The sequence below is a fragment of the Aspergillus aculeatinus genome (assembly GCF_003184765.1).
Source record: "Aspergillus aculeatinus CBS 121060 unplaced genomic scaffold BO66scaffold_1, whole genome shotgun sequence".
NCBI lineage: Eukaryota > Fungi > Ascomycota > Eurotiomycetes > Eurotiales > Aspergillaceae > Aspergillus > Aspergillus aculeatinus.
Genome location: NW_020291470.1, coordinates 1,654,149 through 1,668,380, shown reverse-complemented (window position 1 = coordinate 1,668,380; position 14,232 = coordinate 1,654,149). Strand labels below are relative to the sequence as shown.

Here is a 14,232-nt window from a genome sequence, read left to right as displayed (position 1 = left end):
GTCCACGGGGTATGCATTTTACCTAAGGCGAGCAATCAAGGGTGCTGCTGATGTTACCAATAATCTTGTTGATTGAATTATGATGTGTGTTCGATCCTAAATCTTCCGACTTCAATACTCAGAGGAGATACACTGGAACCCTCAACAGGTTCTGAATATATAGTGTGAGCGAAAGTTGAACCCACTTCTCGGACCTGAGGGACTCGGACTTCAGCTGGCATAGGGGTCAGCCTCCTAATGGAGACTCGCTCAATGATACAAAAAGCTTATGGCACGAAGTATGTCTTTCACCGAAGAAGGGAGTGTGTCAAGCCTTCCAGAGTTCTTGGCCGGGAAGACCAAGCAAGAAGGCGGTCAAACGCTAGTTTTTCTGCCCTCTATGTCTCACCGCCCGCGCTCGGTCCGCCCTTTCACTTTGGGAAGTTTTGAGACTTTAGAAGACGTCAATGCAAAGAGGCATGTGAAAATCTACATCCCAGGGATGAAATCCTCCACCTTGACTTTCCATCCTTGTGGGAATTGTGCTCCTACATTGCCATCCCATCCCCCAGCCATCATCGCCACCGCGAGCAACAACGATGATGAAGCTGGGAAATACGGCGTGGGTACTACGGTCCCCACGGGGTTGCCCACATCGTCAAACTGGAAGTTGGGATGCAGCCGATACGAAACCGCCTCGTCGATGTCTCCCAACCGGACGGCAGTCATCGCCAACATTGGAAAGTCCCATCCGTACGACTTGGAGAAGTTCCATGTCTGAGCGATGCGGTCCATCGTGGCACTGACGACCGAAACATTCACACCAGTTGTCGGCGGTAGAAGCCCATACACTGCAATCTGGCTCGGATGGTCTGAGGTATAACTGCTCTCCGTCCACATATCCGGCAGATCGGCGCAGATCGAGTACGCATTGTCCACGACGGGCAGCGATGCCAGATTCTCCCGCACGCGCGTCCAGGTCGCCGGGACTTCGTGACCTTGTCGCCTCTTCCAGCCCGAGGCGATGTCCAGCCCGAACCGCCAGTAGGCCAGTTCGAATGTTGGATTATAGGTTGAGTTGGGGCTGGTATTCTCCGAGGACGGATACATCGGCGGGCCGAGGTCATAGACCTGGCTCGTCGTGTTCCACCACGCATACGACACCATCCAGGTTGCTAACTCGTCGAGGATCGTGTCCCATTTTTGCAACGTTTCTACGGTCGGCGAGGCTCGATATTCCATCTCCGCAAAGTACATCGGATGGGGTTGCTGCCAGATTAGCAGGGCATTCTGTGGACCCGGGGCAGAGGCACCAGACGGGTCGCTCATCTTGCCCAACCGTGCGCCCTCGTATCCCTGCTTCTTTGCGCGGTCAATCGACGACGGCAGAAACCGTTCGTAGACCCCCAAACTGCGGCTCAAGATCTCCCATTTGTTCCAGCGAGCCCAGTGCCCGAGGTGCCAGAATACCATCTCCAGGTGGAACTTGCCGTACCAGCCGTTGTTCTGCAGGCCTGATTCCTGCGGTGGATCGTGACCCGCACTGTTCACGGCGAGGAGGTACTGCGAGAGGATAATGCGGCGCTGTAACTCTGCAGCATCTGACGAGTTCGACCCCGTCAGGTCGACGAAGGAGCCGGATTCCCAGTACTGCGTCCACCACTGCGTTGAGCACGTTTCGACGGTTGCAAATGACCTCTTGTCTGTCTGGATTGACGGCGTGTACGATGTGGTGAAAGTGAATCTCCCTCCCTTGCTAGTAGGCTGGAGGATGTAGCGATGGGTGCCGTTGATCGGGCCGCGGATATTGCCTCTTTGCTCCGATGCAATGGTATTGTAGTAAGTCGTGCCTCCCAGGGTATGCTCGACCACTGCCTCTCGTGCTGTTGCTATCTTCAAGCGGGTGGTGTGCTCCTCGACCAAGCTCCAATTTCCCACAAATGGAGCTTCGAACTTGTTCGTCCCCGTGGTCAAAGGATAGTCGAAGAAGACACTCAGGGATCCATCTACCAGCAGAGATGATTGCACATCCACAGCCACAGTATCAGACACGGGATCTGCAACTGTCCGAACCGAAACAGCCGTTCCATGCAGCTCAAACCTTGAATCCAATATCCCGCTGTACAAATCCAGAGTCTGCACCGTGCTAGTCACATCTGCTACCGAGATATTCGCTCCCTGGTACAAGAGCCCAACCCGCCCCAGATTGACCCGATGCGGATTGGCGATGAGCCACTGCGAGATAGCCGCCTCCGCAGGATTCGAGATGTCGTAGTTGACCAGGCGGTCGTGCGTCCACCAGTCCATGCCCGTGAAGTCGGAGGGCTCGGTCTGCCCGGGGATGGTGGGCAGCGAGTCGTTGCACCAACACCAGGACGAGAGGATGTTGAATGGGAGCAAAGTCTGTAGACCGGTGATATCCGCTCCGAAAGCGAAGTCCCCGTTGCCGACCTGCATTGGTGTGGTGGTTGACAGGTTCGTGCGCACGGGATTGTACCTGCGGATCACATTTCGGCGGTCGATGATTCCAGTCGTCTCTGTGAGTGCGCCGACAGGCTCAAGGAGTGATAAGAGCGCAAAGAGCGCACAGGGAGGCATAAGTAGCATGGTTGATATACGTTGCAAAAGTGCGGGATCGAATGATGACAGCCCATCAGCGGAGTCAAGCTGGAGCTGGAAACTCGTCAAACTATCCTTTGTTGTCTTGCACAATACTCGACATTCGTAAATCACGTTACGATGTTAGGGATCGTCTGGGAGGGCAGAATTGTTGCTTCTAGGACAGACTGCAACCATCTCGATATTTCCTCTATGCCGATCACGGCTCCTCGGCGTAGACATAGCCGAACCCCATTCAAATAGCCTGAATATGCACGGTCCTTTCAGACATGCACGGCATCATTGGTGGAATATTGACTATGTATGCTCCTTCCCCGCAAACTCGCTGCTGACATGGACTAAAGATGACATCTCCTTTGGACGATCAAATTCCGTGGAGGTTCTACATATTAACTCTATCCGACAGAGATGTGTAATCACTTTCAGACGCCATCTAGCAGCGCCTGCAGTTAGACAAACGTTCTCGGGGGAGCTTCTGCAATCGCTCAGACCCCTACTTCTTCCGCCGGCATCCAATGCACCGATATAGGCTCATGCTTGCTGCGAATCCGCTCTCCCTTTGACCAGAGCTGGAACGTGAGGTCTGCCGGCCCGACGACGACCTTCACCTCGAACGAGGTCCGCCAGAACGCAGGCTTAGAACTGTACCAGTGCCGGTTCTTCAGCTTCTTGTCCACATTGTCCGTGAAGATGTCCAAGTTGCACACGGTTTGTACCCCCTCGTGGTGCAGACTGCGGGGCAGCTCTCCAGGCATCCGGGTGGACATCACGATCTGGACTTTCCAGGGCTCGTTCTCTCTCCCGACGTCTGTTTTGAGATGAAATTCTTTGGTCACTCCTGCAGAGTCGATGGGGTAGCCCTTGGATAAAGGCGAGCGTTAGTGCGCTGTTAGGAACATGAGTAAAAGTGAGACGGATTGGATGGCGTACCCTTATCACTAGCCAGTCGATCTGGTCAAGCACATACATCCGGTTGTCGCGGGGATCAATCTGGACTCGTTCTCCAAGGTGGAAGTCCTTGCTGTACAGCTTGTTGCAGATGATCCCGTAGCTGACCGGCGCGCAGCGGGCGCCAAAGGTGACGACGCCGCGTTTGAGCTGTTGGGTTCTGTCCATGACCAGTCCGTGGACGACGACCAATTGTCTAAAAGCAAAATCATGTGAGCAACAATCCAGAGGTATGGCATACAAGAATCACGTACGGCTCATCAGCTGTCAGGACTTGCATTGTGCCACTGAGGGGACCGCGTGTCATGCCCGATCCACCATACCTCTCCTGCAGTTGTTGTCGCACATACGGCGAGCTGCCCAGGCCACCCGATAAAATCAGATACGTCTATGCAATCAGTTAGTCTGTTTTTCAAATCCACGATGCATCCGACCAGCCTACAATCTGGTCACTGGGATACTGCCCGCGCAGCTGCTGGATATGTCCATCTAACAGACGACACATCCCGTCAATTTTCGTGTCAAAGCACTTCTGGATGTCCTTCCTGCTGCCTGGTCAGCCGCCATAGCCGCCATCATTCGACTGTCACAATTACCAAGCAATCTGCATCTGGCCATCATATATGTCCGCCTCTGGAAAGTCCACATCAGTTTGCAGACATGGTACATCAAGCTTGAGCCAGGGAGCTGCTGTGGCCTCGGTACCGAAGGCGCATTTGAACCGCTGAAACCGTCCGAAGGTCATTCTCCAGGCGGTTGCACTTGGGGATAAACGTAAATGATCACTGATTCTTTCCAGTCTGTCGCATATGATGCGGTGAATTTCTCTATCAATAAACACTGAGCCGATCGGATGTCCTAGAGCAATATTAGCCAGCGGCTATGGTGGATGCCCTTGCTACGTAACGAATCACCTTCCACGTGGCCGAGCTGGGAAAGTCGCGTAGGCTCACTTCGGGCCGACAGAAGCTTGAGGACATTCACATCCTAGAAATGGTGTTGGTCTGCAGGAACTGCAATAACGTCACGCCTGAAGCAGAGGGGGTAGGTAATACTGTTGTTCCGCCACCCGAGTCGCAAACCATGATTGTATCATCTTGCTGCGATTCTTAGCCAAGCACAACAAGCGCAGAGAAGAAGAGCAGAAACCGACCCGATAGTGTTCATTTCCAGCGTAGACTGCCGCTGCCTCGGCTTCAGTCAATCCAATGCAGGCGCGATGATTGGGATTCTGGACGCCAATGATCTGAGCAAGCAGCCGGCGGGTTTCTTCCACCATGCGCACATCCTTCCACGTGGTTGGAACGCTGAAGAGGAACTCCACACGCTGCGTGACAAACTGCGGAATGGTGTTGTCAAAGTACGACACGACATGCCGGTAGACGCAGCGAATATAGTCTTGGAACCATCGCTGGGCCTCGGCCAAGCTGGGGCCGCCATCCCGGGGATGCTGAGGCGAAAGATGAAGCTTAAAGAACTCTTTCAAGTCTTCTTCTGAGTTGTCTAATTCACACTGAAAGCCCCACCCCTTGACGGTTGTTTGACCAGAGCTGTACGTGAGGCACGTAGGTACTTTGTTCGCCAGCTCTCCCGGCAGCTTGCCTGGCCATCGCTGGATGGTTCTGGGAGGCGGCCATTCTGGGCCATACGAATAGGCCACACCTGAACGACCAGGATTCCGAGCTAATCAGCGTTCTGAGCCGCGAAACGCTGAATGATTGGAGGCCTACCAGTGTGTGTCATGCCGAAGTCAACCCCCACCACGATGTCAGGTCGCCACTCCTCGTCCTCGTGGGCAGAGGCCTTCCTTGGGGGCCCAAGGGCCTCGATGTCACTCATTTTCTGGAGATGAGAGGGGAAATTTGTTCAATAGACAAGAAAAGGGAGCTGACTCCCAGTCATTGAAATGAGCTCGAAGGTGCAATTTGGTGCCCCGCTTTATCCAATGCGGCTAAAATGTCCGTTCGATTGACTAGACGACGCTATTGCTCGACCATGGCCCACAACCCTAGCTAGTCTGCCACATATCCCTCCATCGGACTTCTGCGTTCGGCTGACTCCCTCCATTTTTGATGGGGCGATAAAGTACTTTAGCGCTCGCTGAGCCCTCCGTCACCGGGCTTTCTCACACCATTTACCATGGCGGACTCACTGCGGCCTCGTCAAGCGCAGACATCCGCGGCAGAGTCACAGTCTACCCTTTCAAGCCCCTCGCCTGAGTATTACGCGAGTTCAGCCATCTCAAGCTCATATTATACCTCCGTTGCTATTACTCCCTCTGATACTACCTCCTCTCGTGCTACTTCCTCTGGCACCACACCTCTGGGAACTACACCTTCACCATCTGCTTCCCCAACAGTGACAACGGCCAAGACTGCCTCTTCCTCGGTCTCCCAGCATACTCAAACGGCTACCAACCATCCAAGCTCAGGCCATGGAGTCAGTAGTGGTGCTCTGGCAGGTGCAGTAGTTGGCTCCATTGCTGGAACCGCCATCATCGCCCTCCTCGCCGCTTGGCTCTTTTTCCGGTCTAGACGTGATCCTCCTCGACGAGCGAGCAATCTTCAGGGCCCTGATCGACAGGGCGTAGAACTGGCAAAATCACCAGCGACGGTCCAAACTCGCCCGATTCCCGCTTCTTTCGCTGCGGGAGCGGAACAAAGCTTGTCTCTAGACTTGGCTCCCTTCCTCCCACCACCTGCCGACGATCAAACTGTGAGCTCTCGCATCCAAATCCTCTTCGACCATATCAGCCTCCACGTGGACAACTACTACGCCCCTGATAGTGGTAATAGCGCCCCGCCCCACGCGCCAGAGATTCAGGAGATGGTCCGATACAATTCTCCATTCATCTCTGGCCCGCTCGCGGCTACCTTGGCAAATCGTCGCGTTCGACGAGCGGCACTGACCCACGTCCTTGCTCGTACGTTACTAGAGGCTATCCAGGCCGGTGGATTGCTCTACCCGCCATTCCAAGATATCCATGAAGGGGATATCGCCCGTCTCTCCACAGGAGTTGCGATAGCGAGTGACAATGCCGCTTTTGCGTGGCGTTTGCTTACAGCTCATCTGCATGCCGAGTATCTCGATACCTCGTCCCCGGCTGCACAGAGGAACATCGCTGCTCTTGCAGGGGATTTTTCACGGACGTTCGCAGCGTTCCACAACCCACAGTTCTCTGATCCGGACGTCCGACGCCATCTAAGAAGTGTGGTGAAGGAAGCCGCCGACCTGGGCGTCTGGTTGTTCGCTCAACCGTGCTCTTTCGAGTTTGTCTGGGATGCACCGTCGCGGTCTATCACAACTCTACCAGCAGTAGTCAAGGTCAGCGATGAGCGGGGGCAGCGACTAGCTACGCCCCGGAGAGTAGTGGAGGAAGCGACCGCGCAGATCTGACATTCGGAACGATCATCGTAGCGAACTATATCTAGCAAATCACAGTCATAGTGCACTCGCAAGCCGTGTCAACCCAGTAAATCATACCCCATATATCAAACTCTCAAAACATCCCCATCAGCCAAAACCTCCTCCGCTCGACCAACAGCAGCCGCATTCCCCTTAGACTGCCTCCACCGTAGCAAATCCAACATCTCTTCCTCCAATCCACCCGACGACCCCCCTCCCGCGCCTTCCTCCCTTCCCCCCTCCGCACCCAAGCCCCCCACCAAACCATCTCCATCCCCCGGTCTCACAACCTCACCAGCCGGCAATTCCATCGCATTCTGCTCCTGCTGGTATGCAGCACCACCAGCGCGAACCTGCACCCCACGCAACCGCTCAAACACCACCATCAAGCTCTGGTGACACATCAGCAGCCGACTGCGCTGCAACCGTGCCCGCCGACTATCGCGACACACCCACCGCAGCTGCGTCGTCAGGCCGATACTCCCCCGACGCCGCCGAGTCTCCTGCTCCACGCGGGCCGGCTCCACCAGCAGCGCGACCGCGCGCACCGCATCGTCCAGGTCGGCCATCGTGGCTTCGATCCAGTGGGTCTCGGTGGTATCCAACCCTGCGGCCTTGAGGCGGTACAGTCGCTGTACCTCGCGGAGTTGCGTGCGCGCATGGTGGATGGTCTTGAGGAGGTCGGCGGTTTCGTCCTGGGCGGAGGAGAAGAGAGTTCTCGGGGGTGGTTGCTCGGATGACAGTGTTGTTGCTAGCGCTGAGGCTGGGGTATTGGTTGAGGAGTGGGGTTTCTTGACGGAGAGGAAGGAAGGGAGGCGCGAAAAGGGCGTTGGTGTGGAATGTGCGGTATTGTTGGCGTTTGCTTCCATGGTGACGTTTTGCTTAGACGGTATGTCAGGGTGTTGCTTCAGAGTGAAGGTGAAACTCTCCGCGTACGGTACCTGTCGGGGGTGCCTTCGGCCGGTTCTTAGCGACAATGCGTGACTAGCGATGGGTCTAGACCTATGATCCGTAAGCCTTGACGACGGCGATTCGAAGCGACGGACAATGGCCTAGTCCCACGCTTGCAGGGCACGATTATAGAATGCGAACGTTCATTTTCCGTAGACGGAAAGGTGGCGATAGAAGCGGGCCAGGAGATGCAACGTGGAGCCTGGATCGGGCTGCACCGTCTTTGGCAAAACTAGGGCTAAGATGGTGATGGTGCGGATATAGACCAATCAGCCCCTCAGGCCTCACCTCTAGTGCTGATGTTGTTCTGCGCCTTGACTACGCCGCAATTTCTTATCCCTGGTAAGTACTGTTTCTAGTTTGCGACGGCTCCAGCTTAGCTTTCCAGCTTAGCTTTCCTGCTTAGCCTATTTGTTACTTAGCGCACGAGAACGAGTCAGTTGGGTCAATCGTGGTAGCACTCAACTGACTGTCGATGGCCTAGGCTGATCAGCGCAAGTGCGATCAGTGTCGGCTCTTCCTATGCTATGCAAGACAAAGATAAGTCTGCGTCCTCCCTCCACCAGGAATTTGTCTTCTTCCCATTTAGGACTAGTGATGGTTAATTCTGCCGGCAAAAGCCACTGCGTCAATAAGAAATTAGGAAGGCGGTGCTGCAGAAAGTGGCGCCTGGAACCCAACAACTTGGTGGGGGGAGTACGCAGACTACTTTCCTCCCACTGTAAGATATCCTCTTTATCTTCTTTGTCGGTAGAGAGGATGGGGGCTGCAGGCGTGGGAAGCGGATGATTTGAGTCTCAGATCGACATTGGCTGGCGCTCCAGTATAGACATGCCTACCACCGTCGCCTTTGATACATGAACGAATCTCATCATGAACTACAGATCAGGTCATACGTTATGATCTAGGAATATGAGGTTTATCTTGCTACGTCGAACAGCGACATATGATTCAATCCGAGTAGTCTGACATGGTCAGAGCCGCATATACTGTATCTCGAACTGCAAATAAGCCCAGAGCATCGCGTTTAGTGGCTCAGTCTGTTGCAAAAGATGAAATATTGGAGACAAGCCAGTTGTTTACCAGTTCCCGGATCCCCCATTGTAATCCGAACATAGGAGAGAAATTCCGACCTTGGGGCTGAAGCTCAGACTCGAAGGGTCAGGTGCGCTTCTGTGGAGATGCATATGAAGGTTAACTTAGCTGACAGGCTTCTTCCCGTCGCATCTCTCAGCCTTGTTCGCCCAAATCTCGAACCTTCCAGCATCTATACGACGATTCCTATGCTTTCTTCTTGCTCCTTCTGACTCATTGATAGGTTATATAACTCGAGAAAGTTTCTTAAACTCAGCATGAATACCGAGCCTTAGCATCCTGACATCCTCACCAGCCCCACCGTCCCCACCACCAAAGCCCCGCCAGATTAGACGCTTCTCAACCGCTCATAAAATCATTTACTCCAATTCCATAATGACGTTGAAAGCAATTGTATTCCTTTCACGCAGTCCGAAAGTCACCCCGCAGGAGTTCAAAGACTACTACGAGAATCACCACATGCCTCTGGCGAAGAAGATCGCCGGCAGCTCGTTTCCCACCCTCCACCAGCGCTGGTACCTCGTCCGGAACCCCCGAGATCCCGCCTCCATCGATCCATCGAACACCAATTACCTCGCCAAGGTGTATGCGGGCCAAGCTGATGACTTCCCGTGGGATGTGTGCGTTGAGATGATCTTCGAAGATATGCAGCACTGGGGAGCCTTTCAGGCTCGGCTGGCTGAACAGGGGGACCGGATTGCGGAGGATGAGAAGAGGTTTATGGATCGTAGCAAGGTTTATGTGGCCGAGATTGAAGGGCCATTTGTGTCAACGCGTTGAGGGTTGGCACTGGCGAGGGGCGATGCGTATGATGGAAAAAGGAATTATAGAGGGTGGGGTGAAGGTATGTTGTATTTTCCAAAGTGATGATTGGGTTGCAACAATCTAGTGTTGTGCGTGCTTGGCCATGACTTTGATTCATCACTCTTGAAGGTTTCATCTTACTGGAAGTGGTTGAATGAGAAGTTCTTAATTATCTTATTTGATACCTGTTTTATAAATTGATATTAATTTGAGCTGGGCTTCTCCTGGTGCGTGCATCAGTAAAGCATGTGGTGGTGGCTCCGGAATCGGGATAACGTCAGAAGACGCCAGCAATAAATGCTAATTTGAATGGCAGAGTGCGATCCACAGGCCAAGATGGGGTAAGTCAATCGACTGGAGACACATGAACTGCATCTGTGACGGAAGTAATCTCCAGTTTCGTTGATGATGATTGAGCGGCCACCTTTATTAACCCTATTTCACCTTGAAGCTCGTTGTGCTCCTATCAGCTGTTTTTTTTCTGAGGCGGCTTTGCTCGGACTTGGGACGATCGGAAACCAGATCCCAAATACCAGATCTCCAATGGTCTTCCCTCGGAGGAGGGTGGGCAGGCACCCCCCAGTAGACGAGCTGCATGCGGGTACATCCCCCGTATAGCCCGCAAACCATGGCTCAGGTCGGAATCTAGAACCTTAAGAAGTGATGGTGTCAGTGGCAACGACTCTTTGCTTTCTCCTTTTTACCCCCGCAAGATCCTGTGGAGACAGCTCAAAATTTGACATCTGTCATTCCTTCGCATACCCACTTTGCATGTCAATAATGTTAATCCAGCGACCGATGTTGCAGGCTTGCAATTTGCGTTCTAGTCGTGGCTTCGATCAACGATGAATGTGACGGGACCGGTGCTACCCCCACCTGGCGAAACAGTGAATCCCAATCCTCGGCCATGGCTGTTCACAGCGAACTGCATCGCGATCGCCGTGGGCCTTGCGCTGAGCACAGTCTTCCTGGTGATCCGAATCTACACCAAAGCACGGATTCTGCGGAAGTTCTGGTGGGATGATGGTGTGTACTCACTCACTCCTTATTTCAATGGCTCCAGTGAAACTGACCCCTAGCCCGCACAGTATTCATTCTCCTGGCCTGGGTAAGTCCACACAGGTTGAGTATACAATGGACAGAACGAAGGGATTGATCCCCAGAGCAATAGGTCTTTTCCGTCAGCACCCAGGCAGTCATTATATGTATGAACATATCGTTACAGCAAATCCAACAACGCATCTAACCCGCCCACCTTCAGATGGCTGCCTCGATGCAGGCTTTGCAATAGACATCTGGGACCTGTCTGTCTCAGAACTCGTCACCTATCGAAAGGTACTCAATGATTTGTGCATTGCTCCCATTCGCGACTGGGATTAATCAGAGTAATATGATATTAGACCATTCTTGCCATGGCGGTGATCCACATCCAGGCGCTAGCGTTCGCCAAATTCGCCGTCCTGATGCTGTACTACCGAGTCCTCAAGTTCATCACTCCGTGGCGGTACACACTCTGGGCAGTGGGTAGTAGCATCGGACTCTACAGTGTTATCCTAGTCTTCATGCTTATCTTCGCCTGCGTGCCGATCGAGGATGGCTGGTCCCTCACGCGCCCTAGTGCCTGCCGACGACGATCGGGCCTCTATCTGGCCACCGCAATCGCCAACACCGCCAGCGACAGCATCTTGCTGCTCATCCCGATGATCTTTATCTGGGCCCTGAATCTACCATTCATGCAGAAGATCGGTTTATTCTGCCTGCTGGGGCTGGGATGCCTGTACGTGATTCTTGTTTTACATCCGTTTGTGATCACGTCCCCAGTATCAATATCAAGGGTGGTAACTGACCGGTTGGGATGCCCTTGGGGCTTTGTGTTGAACAGTACGGTTGTGACCAGTATCGTTCGCCTGGTCACCCTCATTCCTCTTCTCGATTCGAACAATCAGCCCCATAACATCGGGCTTGTGTGTCTCTTTATGTATGTGCCTTCAGTCGCATGAACAAGAGTTCTCCTGCCCAGTGTCCCCTCCCCCGCCCGTTTCTTTTCTTGCCTTGTCTGTAATGCTGAGCCCCCACTAACAAGCGACAACCCATCCACAGAGTCCTCGAAGCAAATTTCATCATCCTCTGCGGCTGCCTCCCGTTCACGCGCGCGTTCCTGCACCACTACGCCCCGAAATGGTTCCCCTCGCGCAACGGGAGTCGCGGCGACCGGTATTACTTGACAGGGACGCCCCCCTCCAGCCTGACCTCGCCCTCGCATATGACCTCCCCCTCCAACATGACCTCGCCAGCTGTATCGTCACCGGAATACCGTCGCAGACCATCCTACTTCGATATAGAAGCTATTCTGAACGACATACCACCGGCGGAATGTTCTGAGTTTGCGGGTCCACCGAGAGAGCCCCTGCCAGCTTGGAAGGGGCCGATACGAAGTGACATGATCGATTGACTGAAGACCTTTCCGAAACTAAAAGTATGCTGCTTGATTTCTATAGACCAGGCTAAAAGTGGTGTTTCAAGCGATTGTATGACTATAATGGTTAATTTGTGGATATATGAGTCGGGGGTCTTGAATTGGAGGCCTCTGGAGCCATGTGAAACGGTGGCAAAGCAGGAAGGGATAGGGCAGAATGGCAGGGTAGACCTGTACTACATCGGCAGTCTAACCCACACCCTTTCTCTCCAGGATCTAGGCTCTCACTACCACTGAATAGCTTCAATGTAGAGGGGTATGACACGGCAGCAGTTCTATCTTCGAAATGTAGCCAGCCCCACCGCCGCAACCACACCAACCAGCCCAGCTGCAAGCCACACCCTGCCCGTTCCTTTATCTTGCCCTCGAACACTTCTCCCAACACAGGCTGTCGCCACCGCCGCTGCCGTCTTGACGGGTAAAAACTCCAACCTCGGTGCTCCAGACGCAAAGCGCGCAAACAGCGCAGCCTTCCACCGATCCGGAATCATAGGCGACAAGTACCGGGCGGCGAAGCGTAGGAACCCCGTCGCTTGGGCCTCGTACCGCGTGATCTTCGCGGACAACCCCAGAACCGCCGTCGCGCGCGGACGGTGGCTCCGGTCGAACTCCGCAAACAGGGTCCCAAGCTGCTCACCTTCCGGGGCCGTGCTGGGGCCGCAGTCCTGCAGTAACGCGACCAGGGCATTGGTGAGATGCGCCACGCCCTCGAGGGCGAGATTGCCACCGAAGCCGGCGTTGGGGGTGACCTTGTGTGCCGCGTCGCCGAGCAGCAGGACGCGGCCGTGGCTCCACTGCGAGACGATCCCTTCTTCCAACGAGACCAAAGACCCCTTCACGCGGGCGGTCCATAGGTCCCGAATGGTGTAGCCCGGCCCCGGCGCGACGTGGCCGTATTCGTGAGCCACGGCGTCCGCGTCGGCTTCGGTGAACCGGGGACAGTTGGGCGTCCGCGTGCTGGGGACTTTGACGAAGAAGAACCAGAAGACGAGGCCGGGGACGCCTGTGGCGGTTATCGCGGAGTGGTTCTGGTGGTAGGCGTTGTGGACGATCCCGTCGGGGAGGAAGGGGGCTGCGGGGTCGTTGCGCGAGACCGCGAAGAGGCACTTGTATTCACTGGCGAATGCTGCATTGCGCCATTGGCAGCGGTTAGTGTATGGAATGCACGTATGGGGATGAAAGATGACGACAACGCACATTGCTCGATACCTTCAGCGAGAGCAACGTCTGTGGGACGGATCTTATAGGCCATGAGCTGCCGGACACGGCTATGAATCCCATCGGCTCCGATCAGAATGCTCTCCTGGAACTTCTGGCCATCGGCTGTCGTCACTGTGATACCCCCAGGGGTCTCTTCGTACGCAACGACGGGACTCTGGCTGTGGAGCTTCCTGGGATCCGCGATGTGGTCGTGGAGGATCCGCAGCATCTCGCTGCGTTCCATGAAGATGGTCGGATATTTCAAGCTTGGAGAGAAAGAGTAAGTCAACTCATGGAACCGGCATTGGTTTGCTCGCTTCAAATATACGATGAACTCACTACTGCTGAAGATACTGCAAAGCAATAGATGCCTCCATGCAGTATCCGTTCTCGTCGAAGTGATATCGCGCCCGCAAGGGGATCACGCCTTTCTCAATCTCAGCCCAGACGCCCAATTGATCCATCAGCTGATTCGATTGCGGGTAGAAGCCTATGGAGGCGCCCATCTGGGGAGCGAAGTCCCCTTTCTCGAAGAGCTCGTAATCGATTCCCGCGTGCTCCAGACTGATGGCCAGGGTCAGGCCGACCAGGCTGCCGCCGGCGATCAGGACCTTGAAGTTTCCCGCCATGTTCGCGTGGGGGCTGGTTCGATTGCGTTGACTACGCTGGGTGAGGGAAGATAATTTGTCCTTGTTCAGGGTCTTTGGGGTCTTTCATCTTCCCCGCACCGCTAATTAATGAGGAGTTGAGCTTTC

At 54.4% G+C, this 14,232-nt stretch overlaps 7 protein-coding genes across 7 annotated transcripts; 3 read left to right on the top strand and 4 right to left on the bottom strand.

The window, feature by feature from the left end:
* Positions 1–468: 468 nt before the first annotated feature.
* Positions 469–2,586, bottom strand: BO66DRAFT_425116 (uncharacterized protein; the record flags this gene model as incomplete). The annotated part of the gene is made up of 1 exon (XM_025650210.1): positions 469–2,586. The coding sequence occupies one exon, from the start codon at positions 2,584–2,586 to the stop codon at positions 469–471; it is 2,118 nt and encodes a 705-aa protein (XP_025509518.1).
* A 249-nt stretch (positions 2,587–2,835) lies between these two features.
* BO66DRAFT_339276 (Hsp70 family protein) lies at positions 2,836–5,429 on the bottom strand. Its single transcript, XM_025644373.1, has 9 exons — positions 5,277–5,429; positions 4,700–5,208; positions 4,602–4,646; positions 4,461–4,533; positions 4,143–4,404; positions 3,989–4,091; positions 3,801–3,934; positions 3,529–3,742; positions 2,836–3,458 (listed from the first exon to the last, which is right to left on the bottom strand). Exons 1-9 carry the CDS (start codon positions 5,383–5,385, stop codon positions 3,084–3,086), a joined length of 1,824 nt encoding a protein of 607 aa, XP_025509517.1. The 5' UTR covers positions 5,386–5,429; the 3' UTR covers positions 2,836–3,083.
* A 71-nt stretch (positions 5,430–5,500) lies between these two features.
* BO66DRAFT_14199 (uncharacterized protein) lies at positions 5,501–6,990 on the top strand. The gene is made up of 2 exons (XM_025642071.1): positions 5,501–5,561; positions 5,633–6,990. The coding sequence occupies exon 2, from the start codon at positions 5,686–5,688 to the stop codon at positions 6,940–6,942; it is 1,257 nt and encodes a 418-aa protein (XP_025509516.1). The 5' UTR covers positions 5,501–5,561; positions 5,633–5,685; the 3' UTR covers positions 6,943–6,990.
* Positions 6,991–7,037: 47 nt separating this feature from the next.
* BO66DRAFT_467350 (uncharacterized protein) lies at positions 7,038–8,004 on the bottom strand (the record flags this gene model as incomplete). The annotated part of the gene is made up of 1 exon (XM_025652560.1): positions 7,038–8,004. The coding sequence occupies exon 1, from the start codon at positions 7,818–7,820 to the stop codon at positions 7,038–7,040; it is 783 nt and encodes a 260-aa protein (XP_025509515.1). The 5' UTR covers positions 7,821–8,004.
* Positions 8,005–9,209: 1,205 nt separating this feature from the next.
* On the top strand, positions 9,210–9,940 carry BO66DRAFT_387525 (EthD domain-containing protein). The gene has a single exon (XM_025646327.1). The coding sequence runs from the start codon at positions 9,373–9,375 to the stop codon at positions 9,775–9,777; it is 405 nt and encodes a 134-aa protein (XP_025509514.1). The 5' UTR covers positions 9,210–9,372; the 3' UTR covers positions 9,778–9,940.
* A 578-nt stretch (positions 9,941–10,518) lies between these two features.
* On the top strand, positions 10,519–12,491 carry BO66DRAFT_363769 (uncharacterized protein). Its single transcript, XM_025645130.1, has 7 exons — positions 10,519–10,827; positions 10,890–10,909; positions 10,973–11,006; positions 11,063–11,136; positions 11,202–11,578; positions 11,684–11,779; positions 11,902–12,491. Exons 1-7 carry the CDS (start codon positions 10,647–10,649, stop codon positions 12,251–12,253), a joined length of 1,134 nt encoding a protein of 377 aa, XP_025509513.1. The 5' UTR covers positions 10,519–10,646; the 3' UTR covers positions 12,254–12,491.
* Positions 12,360–14,106, bottom strand: BO66DRAFT_445792 (FAD-dependent oxidoreductase; the record flags this gene model as incomplete). The annotated part of the gene is made up of 3 exons (XM_025651660.1): positions 12,360–13,403; positions 13,475–13,743; positions 13,820–14,106. The coding sequence occupies 3 exons, from the start codon at positions 14,104–14,106 to the stop codon at positions 12,553–12,555; spliced, it is 1,407 nt and encodes a 468-aa protein (XP_025509512.1). The 3' UTR covers positions 12,360–12,552.
* Between the last annotated feature and the right edge of the window lie 126 nt (positions 14,107–14,232).